The following is a 21,582-nucleotide window of genomic DNA, read 5'->3' on the forward strand; positions in this document are numbered from 1 at the left end:
AATCCACATATGTGGACATACTTTTTCTCTAAAAGTACATCTTATCAAAAGATGATGCTTAGTTTTTATTCTAATCAGGTTCTAATAAGCCCAAATAGCAAAGAGAAATAAAAAAATGCATGTAAAAAAACAGCTTGGGCCTTAGGAGGTTAAATAACGTTATTATTTAGTTTAAGGTCAACATCTGCCATACATGTCCTCCCAAAAAAAAAAATATCACCAGTAGTTGCTATCGGTTCTCTGAAACGCCACCAAAAGTGTAGATTGCGTGATTCATAAATGGTTTTCGCTGCTGCTTGATAAAGAGAATGGAGGTTGGCGAAGTTGCAAATCGTCACTAAAAGTGTTGTCAGAGTTTTAGCTGCTAAATTGTCGACACCGTACGTCAGTGGAAAGCCGTTGCTATAGAAGCGATAGCATTTATATGAGTGAGGAGTTAAAACGTGTATTAATTTCTATACAAGTTACGGCATGAAAGATCTACTGATAGGACAGTCACATACACCCCCCACCCCCCAAAAAAAAAAACAAAAAAACCACAGACACTTTTTTTTTGGTCTTCAGATTGGACAATCTCTGTCTTTTATTGTAAGTATTGCAGTTGGACTTACAGATTGAATCAGAGTGCATGTTTGACAAAGAATGGCCACAAAAGTTCAGCAGGACCTTGAGGGTAATAGGACTCGCTCCGTGTTCACCAGAGCTTCCTGATCTCTCTCTCTCTCTCTCACACACACACTCTCTGCAGGAGGTGCTTGGATCACATGTAAGACTTCAGAGCCGTACGTGCGTACTGATTATCGAGTGTTTAAAGTGACATTAAGCACAACTGAGGGAAAATTCCCGCGTTTACAGAAAGAGCACAGGTGCTGATCTCAGATCAGATTCTTCCTGGTCTTCTGTGTGATCCAGAACACTCCTGATTTCATCAAGAGCTGACTCACGATCAGTGTTTCATTATTACACTATATATTTATAGTAAATCAGCACTTCTGAGACTGAGACACTGGCTCAACAGATCCCAGATCACCGTCTTACTGCTCGTGTGTGTGTGTGTGTGTGTGTGTGTGTGTATCAGGAAGCATAGAGTTCTCAACATGGGTCCTGGATGGATTCAAGAGCAAATTAAAGGGGCAAGAACCAAGTAGATGAAAAGAATGAATAAAAAGGTCGTCGTGTCTTTAAGTGAGACAGGGGGACGTGGTGTTGGTGTGCGGTTTGGCCTGGTGTTGGAAAACAGCACCGTGTTCAGTCGAGCGCTCAAACACACAGCTCAGGATGGGCTCACTAAAATAAAATATAAAACATAGGGATGAGGAATAAATATGACTTCCTTCCACTGAAAGTCAGCTGATGATTGACGAGTGGGAAGTCAGGCTCAGCACAGGGACCTCTGACCCCCAGATCCACGACGCACTAGTGGAATGCCTCTCAGCATCAACAGGAACACACAGAGGAATAGAATAAATGACAGTTATGTAATAAATTTAAAAAAAGAAAAGTGCCATTTGTAAAATCGGGAGCTCCAACGCTCACGGGTCCGGCTGCTGACGCCATCAGGGAGACTTTCTTTCATCCTTTCGTTTTGGTCAGAATGGAAATGAAGGAGGAAAAAATAAAATAAAAAATAATAAATCATCGAGCCAAAGCATAATACTGTCCATGCCACTCTGTCAGAGCAATCCAAGAAGGATAGGAGTATCTTTCCAAAAATATAATTTAAAATGCACAAAATAAAACACAAGACGAACAGCAACAGAGGCTACTCATATGTATCTAGCTTTTTTTTTTTTTTTTTAAAAACTCCTTTTCTTAATTTATTAAACTATTTATGTATTATTATACACCAAAAAAAAAAACCCAAGCAAGTTGCTCTTTTGGACAGTGTCCGGGGATTTAAAAAAAAAAAATAATAATAATAATAAGAGAGGAAAAGTAGAGATGAAGCTAGAGGAGGAGTTATTGCTTGTTACCGCTAGGAGGGATGTCTACGTTGCAGCTGCTAGACGGAAGCACAGCTTGGCTGCTTCCGACGTTTTAAACGCACCATAAAATGCACCGTGGGAGAGACTTCTGAAAAAGAAAAGGTCGACCCACTTCCGTGACCAGACGAGACGTGTTGGGTCGTCGGGTTCTTTTCAGGTAGCACCATTCGTAGCACAAAGTTCATGCCTCAGCCTTTGAGATCTCAGAGCTTGATGTTGATATGCGGTGCTGCGGAGGATGTCCAGATCGTACGCGCTCGCACCGAGTCGCAGTGCTTCGGAACGTTCCAACAGGTAACCAGATCACAAACCGTGAAACCAAAAATTGATTAAACAGAAACCAAACTGCGTTTCTCGTGTCACGAGAGAAAGAGAGAGCCGTTAAAGGCAGTGTACATTCGATCAACCAATCAGAACGCTGCTCTGAGAGGGCCGGCAGCCGGCGCTGGCGGCTTGTGCTCTGGTCACCTGTCGGATTCTGGGAGGGGTTCGGTGGAGTAGAGTGGATTGGTAGAGAGGGTTGGTTGGTAGTTGCTGTTGCTGGGACTCTACGCTGTGTCCGTGCTACGTGTCTACGAGCTGAAGGCGAGCTTGACACTGCAGGAGGAGTAGCCCTCATCGCTGGCCAGGCTCTGCAGGCTGCTGTGGTCATCCAGGTCGCTGGTGCTGGCTGTGCTCACGCTATCCAGCTCTCCATGGGAGAACTCGGTGCTCTCGACGTCCACCTCGATCTCCTCTACAGGGAGGGGAGGGAAAAAAAAAAATGCAGACATTATTAGACTGTGTCCCAAATTATTATGCAAATCATATTTTCTCAGATTTTCCTAAATTATCTATATTAATGGCAGTCATCATGATTTTCCAGTCATCAACCATTAGAGTACAATTCAAATGTTTTTGAACGAACCTCCCAATGAGAACAGTAAATTTTTAAGAAATAAAAAACACAAATGCACCCAAAATGCATGTTCCAAATTATTATGCACAATTGAGTTTCCAAACATTTTCGCTACATTCACACTGCAAGGCTTAATGCTCAATTCCGATTTTTTTGTGAGGTCGTTCACATTAACAAATATATGCGACTTGTATGTGATCCTCAGTATGAACGAAAAGCGACCTAAAAGTGTTCCGCATGCGCATTGCAGGATACGACGACGTCACACGCAGTGAGCATGGCCAGTGTTTACGGAAGTAAAACCGCCCGGTTGCGGTATGACCCATCCAATCTAGCTTGAATAGCTGCATCCCCCCAAATGGAAATCAGCTCCCTAACCTCTGCGTCTTTCCATTGAGAAGATTCAGAACCTTCACAGCCCGAAGCGTCCCTCGCATTGATGTCATGCGCAGGGGCGCAGATACGTTTTTTTGAACTGGAGGGGACAAAAAACTGGGGGGGACAAAGCTGCCAGCAAACCAACCCCAACCCTGATATGCCTGTCAAACTTGTTGTTAGTAACCATAGCAACCAAGCTCGAGCTCACAACCTGTGCAGTCTGCGCAGCTCAACCAACCGAATATCAGTCTTTGTTTTATGCGAGTTGTTGCAACTATGTATACACTGCTGTGCACCTCAATAAACTGAATGGTAATTAGTCTTTTGATTTTTCCGTGAGGTTTGCCTTATGCAAAGAAAGACAGCATAGACGTTTTTTCCTCCCTATAAGTGGGGGGGACCGAACGAGGTGAATTTAAATCTGGGTGGGACGAGTCCCACCCTCTATCTGCGCCCGTGATTATGCGCCATGTTGTTGTAACTTTTTTTGAGAGACCCGCCGCCTACTTCAGCGCAGAATAGTGACGTTTGTGGCTTGTTGATGACGTGTAAGTCGGATGAATGCGACCTGGCGGTTCAGACTGAAGTCGCATATGAAAAGAGCGGATAGGGATCGGAATTAGGACCACATAACCAAACGGCCTGGGTCGGATTTGAAAAAATCGGATCTGTGTCGTTCATATTGTCAATAAAAGATCGGATACAGGTCACATATGGGCGAAAAGATCGGATTTGAGTCACTTCAGCCTGCAGTGTGAACGTAGCCTCTATTGTCATAAAGAACAAAAAATGGTCATGTGTGAAATTAGAAACATTAGCAGGTCATGACTAACTGAAATCAAACACTATTTAAATCAAAACATTATCACAAGTGACGTCACATCTGAACATAGGACCCCTTGTTGAAAATGACCTCCTCAAGACTTCCATCCATTGAATTGGTCAGTTTTTGGATAGTATCTGCTGGAACTGCCTTGCATGAGGACAGAATAGCCTCCCAGAGCTGTTGTTGAGATGTGAACTGCCTCCCATCATAAACACTTCTCTTGATGATGCTCCAAAGGTTCTCAATAGGGTTGAGGTCAGGGGAGGATGGGGGCCACACCATAAGTTTGTCTCCTTTGATGCCCTTTGCAGCCAGAGATGCAGATGTATTCTTTGCAGCATGACATGGTGCATTGTCGTGCATGAAAATGATTTTGTTTCGAAAAGCACGATTCTTCCTTTTGAACCATGGCAGGAAGTGTTCTTTGAGGAACTCCACATACGTTATGGATGTCATCTTCACACCGTCAGGGATCCTAAAAGGGCCGACAATCTCTCTCCCCATGATTCCGGCACAAAACATCACTCCACCACCTCCTTGTTGGCGCCGTAGCCTTGTTTGCATGGGGTGGCCGTCAACCAACCATCCACCACTCCGTCCATCTGGACCATCGAGGGTTGCACGACATTCATCGGTGAACAGAACAGTTTTGAAGTCAGTCTTCATGTATTGCCTGGCCCACTGGAGCCGTTTCTGCTTGTGTCCAGTGGATAGGGGAGGTCGAACCGATGGCTTACGCACCGCTGCAAACCCCTGGAGGACCCTGCATCTTGTTGTTCGGGGCACGTTGGAGGCACCAGCAGCTTCAAAAACTTGTCTGCTGCTATGACGGGGCATTTTTACAGCTGCTCTTTTGAGCCAACGTATTTGCCTGTAGGAAAGAGTCCTGGATTTTCCATTATCAGCACGCACACGTGTGTGCTCTGAATCAGCTACGTACTTCTTGATAGTGCGATGATCGTGATGAAGTCTCTTGACAATTTTGATTGTTGCCATGCCTTGACCCAAACATTCAACTATTTGTTGCTTTTCAGCAGCCGACAGGTCCTTTTTCTTGCCCATTTTGGTTGAAAATGGTAGCCTGCTTAATAATGTGGGACAACCTTCTTTAGTAGTTTCCCCTTTAATTGGGCTCACCTGCCAAACTAATTAGCACAGGTATCTGCAATTGATTTCAGTGACGTACAGAGCCCTGATACACATTACCATTCATGAGTTTAACTGACAAACAAAAAATATTTTACCTTACCACTCTTAAACACTTGTTGCATAATAATTTGGAACACAGTGTAAAAACAAAATTCTAAAAGACCAAAAATGCATCGTGTGCTTCATGTTCCTCCTGAAATTCTGAGAATTTAAAAAAAAAAAAAAAAAAAAAAAGAAGTGGGCAGATGTATGATGAAATGATTTCCAGGAAACACCACCACCACCTTGCTCAATGGAAAGCTCTTCCTCCTCATCTTCAACAGTGCCAAGAAGAAAACTTTGTCTTGAAAGAACTTTCAGCAACAGAGGATTCCAACCTCAAGTCATTTACAGAATGAAGGATTATTCCAGATTCACCCTTTTGTTAACGCTAGCTATTTATATCAAAAGCCTCAGTCTCGTAAAGAGAATGAGGTTTGTTTGTTTGTTTGTTCGTCAGGGCGTCGGCGAAACCCTGCTGTCATTCAGAGAGTCTGTCAAATTAGCTTCAGTTGCACGGCGACCCGTTTCTACTCACCGTTTCACTAATACTGTCTCAAACGGCGTTCGCTTCCATTTTTTCTTTCGCTACATTGTTGATGTCGTCGTAGCGGAAGTTGAGTTAACCTGCCAAGGCTAATTCTGGCAAGAAAAACAAGGAAGTGTGAAAATGGCACGTCATACTGGTTTTTGGGATGTGATGCAATAAAGGTGGTGTTTACATTAGACCGTATCCGTATCGTTTTCGTTGCGGATGCACTGTCCGTGCACATTAAAACGCCGGGAAACGACTCCACAGGCGGAACAGTTTGAATCCGCCAGGGCCCACGTATTCAACCCAGTACGTATCTGATCCGGTGCTGTGTAAACATTGAGGAACGAGGATACGCAGTGCTGAGCTCTAGCTGACGTCGTCATTGGACAACGTCACTGTGACATCCACCTTCCTGATTCGCCGGCGTTGGTCATGCCACGTTGGTCATGTGAATGAGCAATACAGGAAGTGTGTTGGTTACCGTAGCACTAAATAGTCTTGTTGTAATCGCAAAAAACGGCCGTTCTGCGAGGTGAAGAGTGTACCGAACACTGCTAGATCCTTCTAGCATAAACACGAAGGCCATACACGGTGTAAAAAAGGCGTCATTGTAGTACCAGTACCGCCGATAACAGACTGGCATACTTCATTTTTTACAACGACATCCTTCCACTTGCAAGTGGCGAGTGACTTGCGCATGCCCGATATGCACTGGGATCATGTGACGTGCCGTCTAATTAGTCATGTGATTAGCGTATCCGTGTATTGGCGTTGCTGTGTGCACGGGGAACGGTTTTGTTGCGGGCACAGAAATTGTGTGTGTACGCGAATCGTTTTAAAAACGTTAATCTGATGATCCGCTGATTCAAAATAATGTAAACAGGGCCAAAGACTGCGGATTGAGTAAACTCTTTTTAGAGCACTGTCACAGTTACCGTATTTTTCGGACTATAAGTCGCACTTTTTTTTCATGGTTCGGCTGGCCATGCGACTTATACTCCGGTGCGACGTATATATATATATGTTTTTTTTTTTCACCGCGGAATAACTGGAGCTGATGCCGAGTCTGACGACAGCCACGCGGAAGAAGAGGAAGCGGCGCTTCGTCTGCCGCTGGAGTTGGCAGAGTTGTTCAGAAGTGACACCGAGGATGAGGAATTCAATGGATTTGCTGATTTGGAGTGAAATCGTCAGCTTGATAAACTTGATTGACCTGTGTTTTATTATTAATGATAGGCCTATAAATAAGTTATGTAATGATTTTCGGCCTATAGGCTGTTGAATAACTTGATGTTACGGTACATATTCAGCCAGTTTTTCTCTGGGCTATTATAAATGATTTTGTTTTGCATTTTTAAAAATAACTCTCCTTCCAAGGTGAACTTTATTCTTCGTCTCTGATGTTATGGTGTTAATGGTCTGAATAACGTTTAATGTTTTTATCTGATATGACGTTAACCGGCAGGCGCACTTTCTGCCTGTTTTTTTCTCTGAGCGGTTGTTGTTGGTTTTTTTTTTTTTCACTAGACGGTTGTTTTTACTACCGTACCTGTCTTTGGAGATGATATACCTATAGCCTACTTGGCCTCTGATTTGATGAAATAAAATTCGACAAAAATGAAGAATGACCCTCCTCGATGATGACTACAGCTTTAATAACACAGATGAAAGAGCCATGGGGCGATAATAAGCCCTACTGGTAAAAATATTCTAAAAGCAAACTGATTAATGCATCAGTAATAGGCTACTAATATTAGTTATAATAATAATAATAATAATAATATAGGCTATTAGTAATAACAATAGTGATAAAGATATTAGTAGATATTTAAAATAATCAGACTAGGCTACTTACAGGGCAAAGGGCGCGTTATCACTGCTCAGCTGTTCGTTTATTAAATAAACAATGCAGTCGCGCAGTAACCACGCGCCGCTTATCAGATAGAATCACAGATTCTATGGATAGAATAACCCTTCAAAAAAGGGCAACTTGTAGTCCGGTGCGATGTATATATGTTTTTTTCATCTTCATAATGCATTTTTTGGCTGATGCGACTTAACCTCCTACGGCTTAGCAGTCACATACGTGGAGAGCACTTTTTAGAAATTCGGAACAAGAATCCACATATGTGGACATACTTTTTCTCTAAAAGTACATCTTATCAAAAGATGATGCTTAGTTTTTATTCTAATCAGGTTCTAATAAGCCCAAATAGCAAAGAGAAATAAAAAATGCATGTAAAAAAACAGCTTGGGCGTTAGGAGGTTAAACTCCGGAGCGACGTATAGTCCGGAAAATACGGTAAATATGCAGCAGGAATTCGACGGAGGAGAATCCGTGACGAGAGCGCACTGGGATTCTCGCTAAAAGTGGGGTCTGTAAATTTTTTATTTAACGGTAGAAATCAGAACCTCCCACCACCAGCACTGTTACTATATTTAAATCGACTAAAAAAAAAAAAAAAAAAACCCTAAAATGTTGATCATGGAGTGAGCTGATCATTCTGAAAGCAGAAAAATGTTGTGTGTGTGAAAAATATACAGCATCCAGGGTGTACTTCAGCTCAAAACCTATGGTGCCAATAATTCCGAAAATATTGGTACCCTATGATGTACAGCGTCATCTAAATTTGCGCGCGTGTGTACCTTGGTCCGAGTCGGAGCGGTCGGAGCATGGGGTGGAGCCCACGCTGTCTGTGCGCACCCTCTCAGCCTTACATGTCCCCCGAAGAGAGTCCAGCTGCCTCCGGAGGTGTCTCTGCTTCCGCTCCAAATTCTCCAGCTGGTACCGAGACTTTCGGTCAGCCTCCTCTAGCTTCTACACACACACACACACGATCCGTCTTAATCATTCAGTCTTTCATGTCAAGGAAATTATACATACCTGCATATTTGTGTGTGTGTGTGTGTGTGTGTGTGTGTGTGTGTGTGTGTGTGTGTGTGTGTGAGAGAGAGTGTGAGTGAGAGAGAGAGAGCACGCTTCCTTAGGCTCAGGCGTATGGATTTACTACAGACATCTCAGATGAATATCTACTCTCAAACGTGGCGAGTGACACTATAGTGACATAATAAAATACGACCTGGGGCCACACACACCCCTTGTCGATAAATCAATGAAGCCCAAGCTCAAAATACAGTCTGAAACCCACAGTGCTTTATTCAACCCTACTATAACACCCCCCTGAGACAGACACACACACACACCCGTGTCTCTTTCTCTGTGTTAAGCAGGCCCAGTGTACTGTGTGTGTGTTACCTTTATATGTGCTTTGGCTTTGTTCAGCAGTCCCAGCGTAGTGTGACGGTTACAGTCGGGTCCCAGTGGGATGAGCGCCTTCAATCGCTCCAGACAAAGACGCAGGTGAGCTCGTCTACAATACACACACGCACAAAATGAAAGCAAGTGATTTCCAGTATAATCTTTCCACATAATTTCAATATTATACATCTCATCTCATTATCTGTAGCCGCTTTATCCTGTTCTACAGGGTCGCAGGCAAGCTGGAGCCTATCCCAGCTGACTACGGGCAAAAGGCGGGGTACACCCTGGACAAGTCGCCAGGTCATCACAGGGCTGACACATAGACACAGACAACCATTCACACTCACATTCACACCTACGCTCAATTTAGAGTCACCAGTTAACCTAACCTGCATGTCTTTGGACTGTGGGGGAAACCGGAGCACCCGGAGGAAACCCACGCGGACACGGGGAGAACATGCAAACTCCGCACAGAAAGGCCCTCGCCGGCCACGGGGCTCGAACCCGGACCTTCTTGCTGTGAGGCGACAGCGCTAACCACTACACCACCGTGCCGCCCAATATTAGGCTATACATGTTAAAAAAAAAAAAAAAAAAAAAAAAACCACTACCTTCAACAGTTTCTCTCTCTAGGACTCTCAAACAGCATTCCGGAAGATGTACGCAAGTCCGTTACATCAGGGGTTCTCAACCTGTTCTACTTTAAACCCCACCTATTCATACTTGCAACGAGTCGGGGCCCATTAAAAAAGACCCCCAATTATTTTGGCTCATCTATTCTATGGGAATCTAATAACCTATTGTAAAGTGTATTAATGAGATGCGACATCACTCCCTGTTACAGACAGGAGCCCAGGAATTAAATAAATACAATAACATTTTTTTTTTTTTTTTAATTGTAAGTGTTGTATTTAAAACAGTACGGATGTCCCAGAAGCCAAACCCATGCATGCAGGGCATTCTCACTCAAAAGGGATTAAATGATCCAAAGGTGGAGTCTGGTCCATTAACACAAGAACTTACTGCCATGTTTGTATTCAGCAAACAAGCAAGTTATTAAAACCAAGAAGCGGATATAGAAACCACTCAATGGGATTAGATCCTTACACGCCAACAAAGAAGGATTTTTCCTATGAAAGAAAAATTTACGAGCTAAAATTGACATTAGTAGAATCAATTTTGATCCTGTTGTAGCTGGAACGAAATACAAAGACAAAGTGAAGAGAATTAACAGGTAATCAACAGATTTTAAATTTGTTTTTTAAGATTGTGTACATTTAATCTTTTGTATTTGTAATTATTTGCATCTGTACATGCACGACCCCACCAGCTCTGCTGATCAGCTTAATGTCTTTATTTAAAAAAAAAGATTCATTCATTCGGAGTTGGAAAATTATCCATCCGTTGAGTTCCCCGACGTCTCAAACTAACCTGGTGCTGCAGACATCGTTCTACACGGACACATAGATGAAAACCTGGAAGAGCACGGAGGAGAATAATTTTTTTTTTTTTAATATGTGGCTGGGTTAAAGATCTGGGGATCAGGACACTACAAGATAAATCCTGTATCGTTTTTACCCGGATAAATGGGAGTCTCTGGGCTTTTTGTATGCGCCTTTGAAAAGGTTGCTAGGACGCTACAAGTCTTAAGGGGTGTTCACACGGCAACTTTTACTCCGGTGTAGCACCAGGGCTGCCCCGGTAGAGCGTTCACGCGGTACAAAGTTATACCAGTGTAGCCCCTGAAAGCTGCTTAAACCGGTGCAAATCTAACCCTGCTCGGGAGGTGGTTTAAGAAATTTACTCCGCTAGTTTGCGGGGCAGCACCGATATAAAACAGGACGTCTGAACGCTACAGGGGTAGACTCGCTACGCGTGACGAGAGTTGATTACAGATGGGCATTGCATAATTTGCATCCTGGTATTTTGCGCTTCCAAAATGGCGAACATCAACAACAACAGAACTGCGTGTCTTCCAGTGTTGCCAGATTGGGCGGTTTTAAGTGCATTTTGGCGGATTTGAACACATTTTGGGCTGGAAAACGTCAGCAGTATCTGGCAACACTGGTGTCTTCATCCACGTTGTTTCCCCGGCGCTTCGTGATGCCATGACAACCGGGAAAAGGAAGTACATTTTCACGCATGCGCATATTTCATTTCCGCATTATTACTATCGTATAGCACGGTCGCAAAAACTGCCGTGTGAACGCAAGCGGGGCTGCACCGGTGCTAACACGCTTCTCTCTAGTAAGCAGGTTTGTGACGTGTGAACGCTCCACAAAATTTACACCGGTGTAAGATATATCGCAACAAAATACATCGGTGCAGCATCGATGCAAATATGTGCCGTATGAACACCCCTTTAGTATCGGGTGTAAACAAACCACAGCCGCTCGATTCTCAATCCTCCCTGCTCTTCTCTTCCAGCAGGCATCACAGATCCATATAATTTACCCACAAATGTATTTATTTACTCAGCCTGCTGCGCGCGCACACGGGTTAAACGTGACAAAATAAAGGCTTGTTCTTCTTAATTTACCCACAAATGTATTTATTCCACTTGAAAAGAAGTACAAGGCAAACCAGCTACTGGGTTTGGGACCCTATGGTACGTCATCCTGAACTATTTAGTATTTGGCTTCAAACTTGGGAAAAAAAATTTCGCGGCCCACAAGACGGCACTTCGCAGCCCACTAACGGCCTAGTGGTTGAGAAACACCGCCTTACATCACACCCTATGTAGTGAGCGTATACAGTGAAAAGGAAGCCATCTGCTGCAGAAACATAATTAAAAGACCTGAGGAATTCATTCATTTCTCTACTCTGAATCAGCGAGTCACTCCCTCATCTCACTCACACTGTAACAAAGAAAGTTTTACCCTGTCCACACTAGGGATTTTGTACCGATACGAAACTACTTTCGTACCGCAACACCTGTCCACACTAGCAACTATACCGGTATAACTGTATCGGTACGAAACCCACAAATGTATGGGTTTCGTACCGGTACAGTATTGGTACTGTAGCGCTTCGCTGTAGTGTGGACAGATGAAGCGGCTCTGCATCGATACAAATATAATGCGCATGCGCAAAGTCACACACCTCAATCAATGTCTTCGCCAGTGAGGGGAATAACGGCGTTAGAAATAAACGGCGTTACTTTTTTTTAGTAACGAGTAATCTAACTAATTACTTTTTACATCGTTATAACGCCATTCCCGTTACTTACAATAAAATGCTCTGCGTTACTTTATTAAAGCTGTTTTCATCTGGCACGCTGCTCGCTCAGCCTTTCTTTACTCTGCTTTAGTGTGGGGCGGGGAGACGCGAGACAACGGCATAGTCAGCCAATCAGAGTAGATTTGGACAACATACGTAGGTAGGCTCCGCCTACTGCACTACTGCGCACACTTTCAATCAGAAGACCCAGCGATGGCGAGCGGTCAGCCCAACACTGCGCTTTCACATTGGAAATACAGCATTACTTGAAATAAAAGGCAAAAATGTCTACGTGCAATGCACATTATGTCGAGGAACAAAGCGTTTGTCCTCGTCAGTGGCCAGTAATTAGTAACAATTTTAATAACTACAAAAATATTAAATTTGACAGATGTCTTCTCACATTGTCCCACAAAAATATTAATATAGTGTAGATAACGTTACTAACTGGTTCTGTTAAGTGTCCATTTCAGTCATTAAACACATTTAACATTTACTTTTATTATTATGATTACACTAATTGAATTTTTTTTTTTTTTTGGGGGGGGGGCACAAAATGTAACGGAATAATTACTCTCGCTGGTAATTAGTTAGGCCCAAAAAAAAAAAAAAGTGCGTTTCCGGTAACCCGACCGATCGAGAATTTCCGCGTCGAAATTGCCGACCGTAAAGTTATTACAAATTTCCCTCGATATTTTAGTGTAAGCGGCGTTAGTTTGTCATAATTTTTTGTTTCAACGCATTCAAGTTGTGAAAGAAACGATAAAAAGTAAAATGTTTCGCCACTTCTATCAGCCCTCCTGCATAAACATGGAAGCGCACTTGTATACTGAAGGAGGAAGGCAAAACTGAGCCGAGCCGCCATTTTGAATCCTCATTCAAGGCTGTAATGTAAATTGATTCCTCTTCAGTATACAAGTGCACTTCCATGGCAGGGAAAAACACTACGTTTTGCCGCCTATGTAGTCCCCTATTTATACAAATAGGAGTCATTCAGGATTCAGCCATGTTTTTGCTCGGTGTTTTTGCTCGACCCAAGTTCTACAGTAGGCTAGGCCGTCTGCTTTTAATGGAAGTAGCCTAGGGCGTTATTTTCACGTTATTTCTTGATAAGGTGTTTTCACGTTATTACATGAAAATATCATGAAATTACGTGATGTTATTACATGATAAATATATTGTAAAAACGTGATAACTTTGTTAACAATATCTTTTCACGTAATTACTTGATTCTAAGCCAATTTTTTTGAGTGTGGCAGCAATACGCTTCCGTAGATCATAACTCGAACTCTTGCGATATTTTTTTTTTATTCGTTTAAAGATTTAAAAACACTTTTATTTTATTATGATGTGTGGTATAAAGGATTCTGTGCCAAAATACTATTTTGTAAGATGTTTACTTGTGTTCATTTTTTTGAACAAAATTTAAAAAAATTAAGAAGAAAAAAAATTTTCCTACCTACCGACCTTATTTTAGTATTTCATGTTACCGGAAACACACTTTTTTTTTTTTGGCCTTACTTTTATGACAAAGTAACTCCGTTACTAACTCAGTTACTTTTTGGGAAAAGTAACTAGTAACCATAACTAATTACTTTTTGAAAGTAACGTGCCCAACACTGGTCTTCGCTGAATAAAATAGTGAAAAACGGAGATTCGTTTTCTTTGTTTCTTTCTCAACTGCCTCGCGCGTTTTATACGATTCGACTGAATAAATGACCACCAGAAATACAGACTGTACATTGACAACAAAAAGCGCACACACACTGTTTCATCCGCCATATTCTCAGAAGGAAGTTACTCGGTAACCACGGAAACATTTCGCACACGCGCATTTCAACTACCGTGAAAGAAAACCACAAACATTTCTTGCTAGTGTGGACAGATGCACTAAACCGTATCGGTATACTTTGTATTGATACAGTTATACCACTTTCGTACCGGTGCAAGTGTGAACACAGCATTAATCTCCTCCTGATTGACTGCCACCGAAATCACAGAACAAAATCTGTGAGGAAAACTACACTGTTGCACAAATTCGCTTGGTGTGACATCATAAAAACGCACTTTCCAAATTCTCTGGGGAAGTTCACAGGGGAGTTTTGAAAACAGCACTGTAACACGGAGGGAGGAGGAGAAGGGGAAAAAAAAAAAAAGTTCACACCCTGGCCTAATACAAGGAGCGATGAGTCATGGGACAAGGTCTGTGCTTTCGTTATCACAGAAATGCAAATGAAGAATCGTTACACATCGGGTGGAACTTGAAACGCTAATCCGACTCGGCTAGTCCGGTAAATCGAGAGTTAGACTTGAAACTGCACACACCTGCAGTGACGTACTATTTAATGGAGATGCGGTGCTTAAGTGGCCCGAGAACTGCGTTGAAAATTGTGGGGAAACTCAGGAAATGTACGCCATCGATAGCATCTAGTCTTAGAAAACAGAAAAAAAGGGGAGGGGGAGGGGAAGACGAAAACAGGAACGACAACACAAATCTATGTGAAGTCGTTAAAGCAGGTTCTGCTTTATCCATGTGTTAGGCGACTTCCTGTCATTTCAAAAACAGCTGAAGGCATTACATCAACTAAACACTGACCAGCACACACACACTCAAAATCAGCATTCCTGTTCTTCAACCAAAGGCATTCCTCAAGGGTGTACCCTCAGCTCGCTTCAACAGGAGTGTGTGGGTAGTATCTACATGGCCATGAGTGTGCGCGCGTAGGACGTAGTATGACTGAGTGCGTGTCCAAGAATAGCTCTTTCACTCCTATACGGAGCTGAATAAATGACACTCCATCTGTGGAATGATTACACAACACGTGGCCCGAGTTCTCGGAAATCCACACCCGCTCAACATGCAAAAGCATTCTGTTTTAACTCTGCCATGGGTGTGAACACACACAGGTTGCGTTTACTGTTTTTGTGCACGCTGATTCTTGGAAAAGCCAACCTGCAGGGTTTTTATAAAAAAAACACCGCACGCAACAAAACATGGCTTGCGTTTTCCTCCTGGCTAAATGACGTGTAAACTCAGCCCTGATCGCCTGGACGGTTTATACAATAAATAGTTCGATTGTTTTTGGTTTCACTCTCAATTGTATCTTTACTCTGCATTACGTAGGTCACATTATTATACAGTGGTGCTTGAAAGTTTGTGAACCCTTTAGAATTTTCTACATTTCTGCATAAATGGCCTAAAACAACATCAGATTTTCACACAAGTCCGAAAAGTAGATCAAGAGAACAAAGTTAAACAAATGAGACAAAGATTATTATACTTGGTCATTTATTTATTGAGGGAAATGATCCGATATTACATATCTGTGAGTGGCAAAAGTATGTGAACCTCTAGGATTAGCAGTTAATTTGAAGGTGAAATTAGAGTCAGGTGTTTTCAATCAATGGGATGACAATCAGGTGTGAGTGGGCACCCTGTTTTATTTAAAGAACAGGGATCTATCAAAGTCTGATCTTCACAACACATGTTTGTGGAAGTGTATCATGGCACGAACAAAGGAGATTTCTGAGGACCTCAGAAAAAGCGTTGTTGATGCTCATCAGGCTGGAAAAGGTTACAAAACCATCTCTAAAGAGTTTGGACTCCACCAATCCACAGTCAGACAGATTGTGTACAAATGGAGGAAATTCAAGACCATTGTTACCCTCCCCAGGAGTGGTCGACCAACAAAGATCACTCCAAGAACAAGGCGTGTAATAGTCGACGAGGTCACAAAGGACCCCAGGGCAACTTCTAAGCAACTGAAGGCCTCTCTCACACTGGCTAATGTTCGTGTTCATGAGTCCACCATCAGGAGAACACTGAACAACAATGGTGTGCATGATGCATGACAGGGTTGCAAGGAGAAAGCCACTGCTCTCCAAAAAGAACATTGCTGCTCATCTGCAGTTTGCTAAAGATCACATGGACAAGCCAGAAGGCTATTGGAAAAATGTTTTGAGGACGGATGAGACCAAAATAGAACTTTTTGGTTTAAATGAGAAGCGTTATGTTTGGAGAAAGGAAAAAAAAAAACTGCATTCCAGCATAAGAACCTTATCCCATCTGTGAAACATGGTGGTGTTAGTATCATGGTTTGGGCCTGTTTTGCTGCATGTGGGCCAGGTCGGCTTGCCATCATTGATGGAACAATGAATTCTGAATTATACCAGCGAATTCTAAAGGAAAATGTCAGGACATCTGTCCATGAACTGAATCTCAAGAGAAGGTGGGTCATGCAGCAAGACAACGACCCTAAGCGCACAAGTTGTTCTACCACAGAATGGTTAAAGAAGAATAATGTTTTGGAATGGCCAAGTCAAAGTCCTGACCTTAATCCAATCGAAATGTTGTGGAAGGACCTGAAGCGAGCAGTTCATGTGAGGAAACCCACCAACATCCCAGAGTTGAAGCTGTTCTGTACGGAGGAACGGGCTAAAATTCCTCCAAGCCGGTGTGCAGGACTGATCAACAGTTACCGCAAACGTTTAGTTGCAGTTATTGCTGCACAAGGGGGTCACACCAGATACTGAAAGCAAAGGTTCACATACTTTTGCCACTCACAGATATGTAATATTGGATCATTTTCCTCAATAAATAAATGACCAAGTATAATATTTTTGCCTCATTTGTGTAACTGGGTTCTCTTTATCTACTTTTAGGACTTGTGTGAAAATCTGATGATGTTTTAGGTCATATTTATGCAGAAATATAGAAAATTCTAAAGGGTTCACAAACTTTCAAGCACCACTGTAGCTCTCTCTTTGTTCTGCTTTGCACAAGTATTGACCCCCTGAACAACAAGGCCCATTTTTGTTCCAAGGCTACACAAGGACACCCCACAACATTCACCCTTGTTGCTGTGAAGCCCTGAGTGTCGGTATGGAGTCGACCCATGCGCAAATAAAAGTGTCACGTGCTCTCAGAATAAATACATCTCCATCCGATCCCGGAAGAACCTACAGAAGCTGGAGCCACCGTTAAATACATTGTTGAAAATGGAAAGAACATGGCACAATGACGACTGACGAGAAGAAACCGTCCACCAGAAGTCAGTCAGTGGCCGGGTGAAAAGGGAAGGAGTCAGAAATGCAATTAAAAGGCCAAGGGTGAGCGAAGGAGCCGGAGAGATGCACAGCTCAGACAGGAGGACGTGTGCACATGATAACTACAGCTTGCTGACTCGATAAAACCTGGCCAAAAAAAAAAAAAAAAAACCATGTTGGAGGTTCTCTGGTCTGAGGAGGCCAACTTTTTGGTCAGAAACCCCAACACTGCATATCAGACCATCTTCACTGTGAAGCATGGTGATGGTTGCATCATGTTCAGCATCGTTCCTGCGACATCATGAACAGCAAGGCTCTTTTGTTGCTTTTCTGTACAACTCTAGCGGGAAGCCCACGCATACAGGACCACCCGTATTCTCTCTCGCTCGCACAGCTCTGGACTTCAGTACTTCCGCAAAACAAGGTTCTCTCTTCTGAAGAGACCAAAATGACCCTGTCTGGCCTTGACATAAAGCCAGAAAGCAAAAAACACTGGTCGTCGCTCTGTGAAGCACGGTGGCGGCAGCATCGTGCCGAGAGTTAAAACTGTGGCATTGTAAGAAACACCGCGACAATACGGACACCAGCTTTAGCACGGAATCTGTATTCATGTTGGAGTTAAACAAGGAAATGCTGAGACAGCACTCTAGTTGCACATCCTTGTTGTTAAAACATGTTCAGACTTGTACTCGCTCTCTCACACACTCTGGCAGTTTCACACGTCCTAAATATGACTCAAAGCGGAGTCTTACAACTGTCTAGTGACACACACTTCAATGCTGTTCTTCTGACCGTCCTGAAACACATCCTTGCAGTGACTCAACACACACTCCTTAACCTGACTGCATGCCCGGACATCTTCCACACACACACTTACACAAACAGTGTGGTATAGTCTATACGAGGAAACAGAGCCAGATATTTTTATCCTCCAATCATGTTATTTTACACTTCATTTCAGCAGAGGGTGAGGGAAACAAAAAAAAAAGTTTGTGGAGCAAAAGGCCTAAAGATAGAAAAACGGCAGTGGAACAGAATGTAAAAAACACACTTGCTGTGTGTGACTGCTGCGCAGTTTATAATTACGGGGTTTTCCGACATTATCTGCGCCACAGCAGCATAACGTTGGCTTTCGAACCATTTCAGATTTATTTATAGTGCGTCACATCATAAAAGAAAGACTTACAGATCCTTTTACCCCAGGTGAACTCAGTGATGCCACATCAAATGGCTTTTGTGTAAAAACGACAGAGGAAAATGACCACAGAGAGAAGAAAGAAGGTTTCACAGGGTCTTTTGTTGAATCTCTCTTTCGGGGATCCCCACTGACACAAATACTGAGTCTTCGGTCCGTCTCTTACACACACACACACCTCTGTATTTTACCACATCAGAATTCCTACAGGTAAGACAGGACTGTTTTTATTAGTCGCTGGAAATTTCAGGATGTACAGGTTTTCAGCGTACAGCCGAGTGATGCGCAGAGAACAAACACACCTGATTCATGTTTGGCCTGAGTGCCCTTGGATTATTATGCTGAAAGGGAATGCAAACAAGACGGGTTTTCAGCTGATGAATGCATCATTTCTCATCCTCAAGCCCAGTATCCACAGCCATATTACACACACACAGCTGTGAGCCGTAGAGACACATCAGTAACACATGGATTAACTCACATGCTCGGCTCTAATCTCCCTCGAGCAGCAGAGCCCACTCACGTGCCCAGAAAAAAAAAAAAAATCATAAACCTTTTGTAGATAGCAAGTTCAGATAATGCTGAGCTGCATCTCCTCCACCCCATTTCTTCTAATAAACTCTCACACACACACACGACAGCTGCTGCTCCATTCCATTTCTTTGAAGAGAAGCTTCTGCTGATGGACATCTGATCCTAATACACACACACACACACACACTCGCAAACGTGCTCTCGTGCACCAGCACTCTCAAATACGCACTCGTGCACCCAAAGCCGCACTCGCAAATACGCGCTCAATTACCTGCCCGTGCACTGGCACTCGCGAGCTCACAAAGATGCACTCAACCACAAAACGGACACTCGCAAACAGCGTCACGGACAACAAACTAGCACTCGCAGACGCACTTGTGCACCAGCACTTGCAAAACACACGCTCTCGAATTAGGAGTCGCAAACACAATCGGGTACAGGCACTTGCAAACTTAAGGGGTGTTCACACGGCAACTTTTACTCCGGTGTAGCACCGGGGCTGCCCCGGCAGAGCGTTCACATGGTACAAAGTTATACCGGTGTAGCCCCTGAAAGCTGCTTAAACCGGTGCAAATCTAACCCTGCTCGGGAGGCGGTTTAAGAAATTTACTCCGGAGTAAATGCTAGTTTGCAGGGCAGCACCGATATAAAATGGGACGTCTGAACGCTACAGGGGTAGACTCGCTACGCGTGACGAGAGTTGATTACATAATTTGCATCCTGGAATTTTGTGCTTCCAAAATGGCGAATATCAACAACAGAACTGCGTGTCTTCCAGTGTTGCCAGATTGGGCGGTTTTAAGTGCATTTTGGCGGATTTGAACACATTTTGGGCTGGAAAACGTCAGCAGTATCTGGCAACACTGGTGTCTTCATCCACGTTGTTTTCCCGGCGCTTGGTGATGCCATGACAACCGGGAAAAGGAAGTACATTTTCACGCATGCGCATATTTCATTTCCGCATTATTACTATCGCATAGCACGGTTGCAAAAACTGCCATGTGAACGCAAGTGGGGCTGCACCGGTGCTAACACGCTTCTCTCTAGTAAGCAGGTTGTGGCGTGTGAACGCTCCACAAAATTTACACCGGTGTAAGATATATCGCAACAAAATACATCGGTGCAGCATCGATGCAAATATGTGGCAGGAGCAAAACACACCGCTGACAAAAATCACAAAAAAAGCACGCACCTGCACTCTCACACTCAAACTGGCTTGAGTGAAGACGGTCACTCAAACATGCACTCGCGAACCTATACTCTAAAAAAAAAAAACACACAAACGGAATCAAAAGCCATACGACGATGATCTGCAGTGCTGGATGAGAACCACTTGATGGGGCGACCTTCAGTTTAAGAACGCTGACGTCTGAAGGTCACCTGCTGATCACCTGTTTGTTGTTCGTTGCGTTTGTCCGAGAAACAGTCATCCTTCAGGCTTCTCTGATAAAGCACGAGCCACTCTTCCACTACAGAGTGCGAAACGGCTAATAAACGATACTAATCTGAACCCAGAACCTTTGGTACTTGAGAGAAAACTGGTGCTCTTCTCTCAAGAAGAGCTGCTCGACTACTCGCTGTATGGACCAAACACACGAGTGTCCTGTTTCAACCATGAACACAACAGCGTGCCAACCCAGGTGTTTTCTTCAAAACAGTCGAGTGTGTTGTTCCTGCTCCAGTGATGATGTGTTTTTTATTTAAAAGAGTCAGCTATGTGTTCGCTCACACACGCCTCTTCCATAAAAACGCAACGCCGGCGAGTGCACGTCCCGGTGCCCACCCGTTCTGGGTTTGGTTCTCAAGCAACAGCCCCGAGCTCTGAACACCAAAATGCTGTAGATCTGGACCAGCTTCTTGTATGCTTGGTGTGTCACTGGGGTCTCAAACCAAGGGTCGTGTTCATGAAACGTGTGTTTAATGTAGGATGAGAGGAATCCTGATCTCCCAGGGCCTCGTTTCAAATCAAGAAGCCTCTCAGGGTACAGGGAGAAACGCAGGAGTGAGGAATTCATACGCAAGAAATCACTGTGGAGCAAGTCTGCTGTAGTGTGTGTGTGTGTGTGTGTGTGTGTGTTCTGTGCAGAGGTCGAGCCCCGCTAATCTGCTCGCGTTGGCCAAGAAAAGCCTACACCACACTTTCACTCTCACTCACAAACACACAGCAGATCACTGGGAACTTTAAGAACTTGCTTGCTTCACAAAAAAGGGGGGGGAGAAAAGATTTGGACCAATCAGAGGGAGCCACTAACCTCTGACCAATAGGGTCACGCTGTCAGACTGACACCGCATAGCAACAAGTAGCTGATTGGATGGTTATAAAACTATAGCACTTGCTTTGCTGCTCTGCTCATTTTAAACCAGCAAGGTGATTTATAATCTTTGTCAGATTTCCCAGCCCTTAAAAAAATTAAAATTACTACTTCATTATAAACTTTATTTAAAAAAAAAAAAAAGTTATTTTCTCCCTCACAATTCAGTTATTCTACAGTTAATTCAACAAAAGGGAGTAGATA

The 21,582-nt window shown here is 43.4% G+C and overlaps 1 protein-coding gene across 2 annotated transcripts in view; it reads right to left on the minus strand.

Annotated features, from left to right (window-relative positions):
- Positions 1-546: 546 nt before the first annotated feature.
- mxi1 (max interactor 1, dimerization protein) overlaps positions 547-21,582 on the minus strand; it is a 35,651-nt gene continuing 14,615 nt past the window's right edge. For both annotated transcript variants that reach the window (XM_060912007.1, XM_060912008.1), the window contains exons 4-6: positions 9,067-9,181; positions 8,457-8,628; positions 547-2,721 (exon numbers count right to left, since the gene is read on the minus strand). In XM_060912007.1, coding sequence (XP_060767990.1) covers positions 2,558-2,721; positions 8,457-8,628; positions 9,067-9,181 — 451 coding nt within the window. In that variant the 3' untranslated portion in view covers positions 547-2,557. The remainder of the gene's footprint in view (positions 2,722-8,456; positions 8,629-9,066; positions 9,182-21,582) is intronic.

The sequence above is a fragment of the Neoarius graeffei genome, chromosome 27, assembly GCF_027579695.1.
Source record: "Neoarius graeffei isolate fNeoGra1 chromosome 27, fNeoGra1.pri, whole genome shotgun sequence".
Classification (NCBI taxonomy): Eukaryota; Metazoa; Chordata; class Actinopteri; order Siluriformes; family Ariidae; genus Neoarius; species Neoarius graeffei.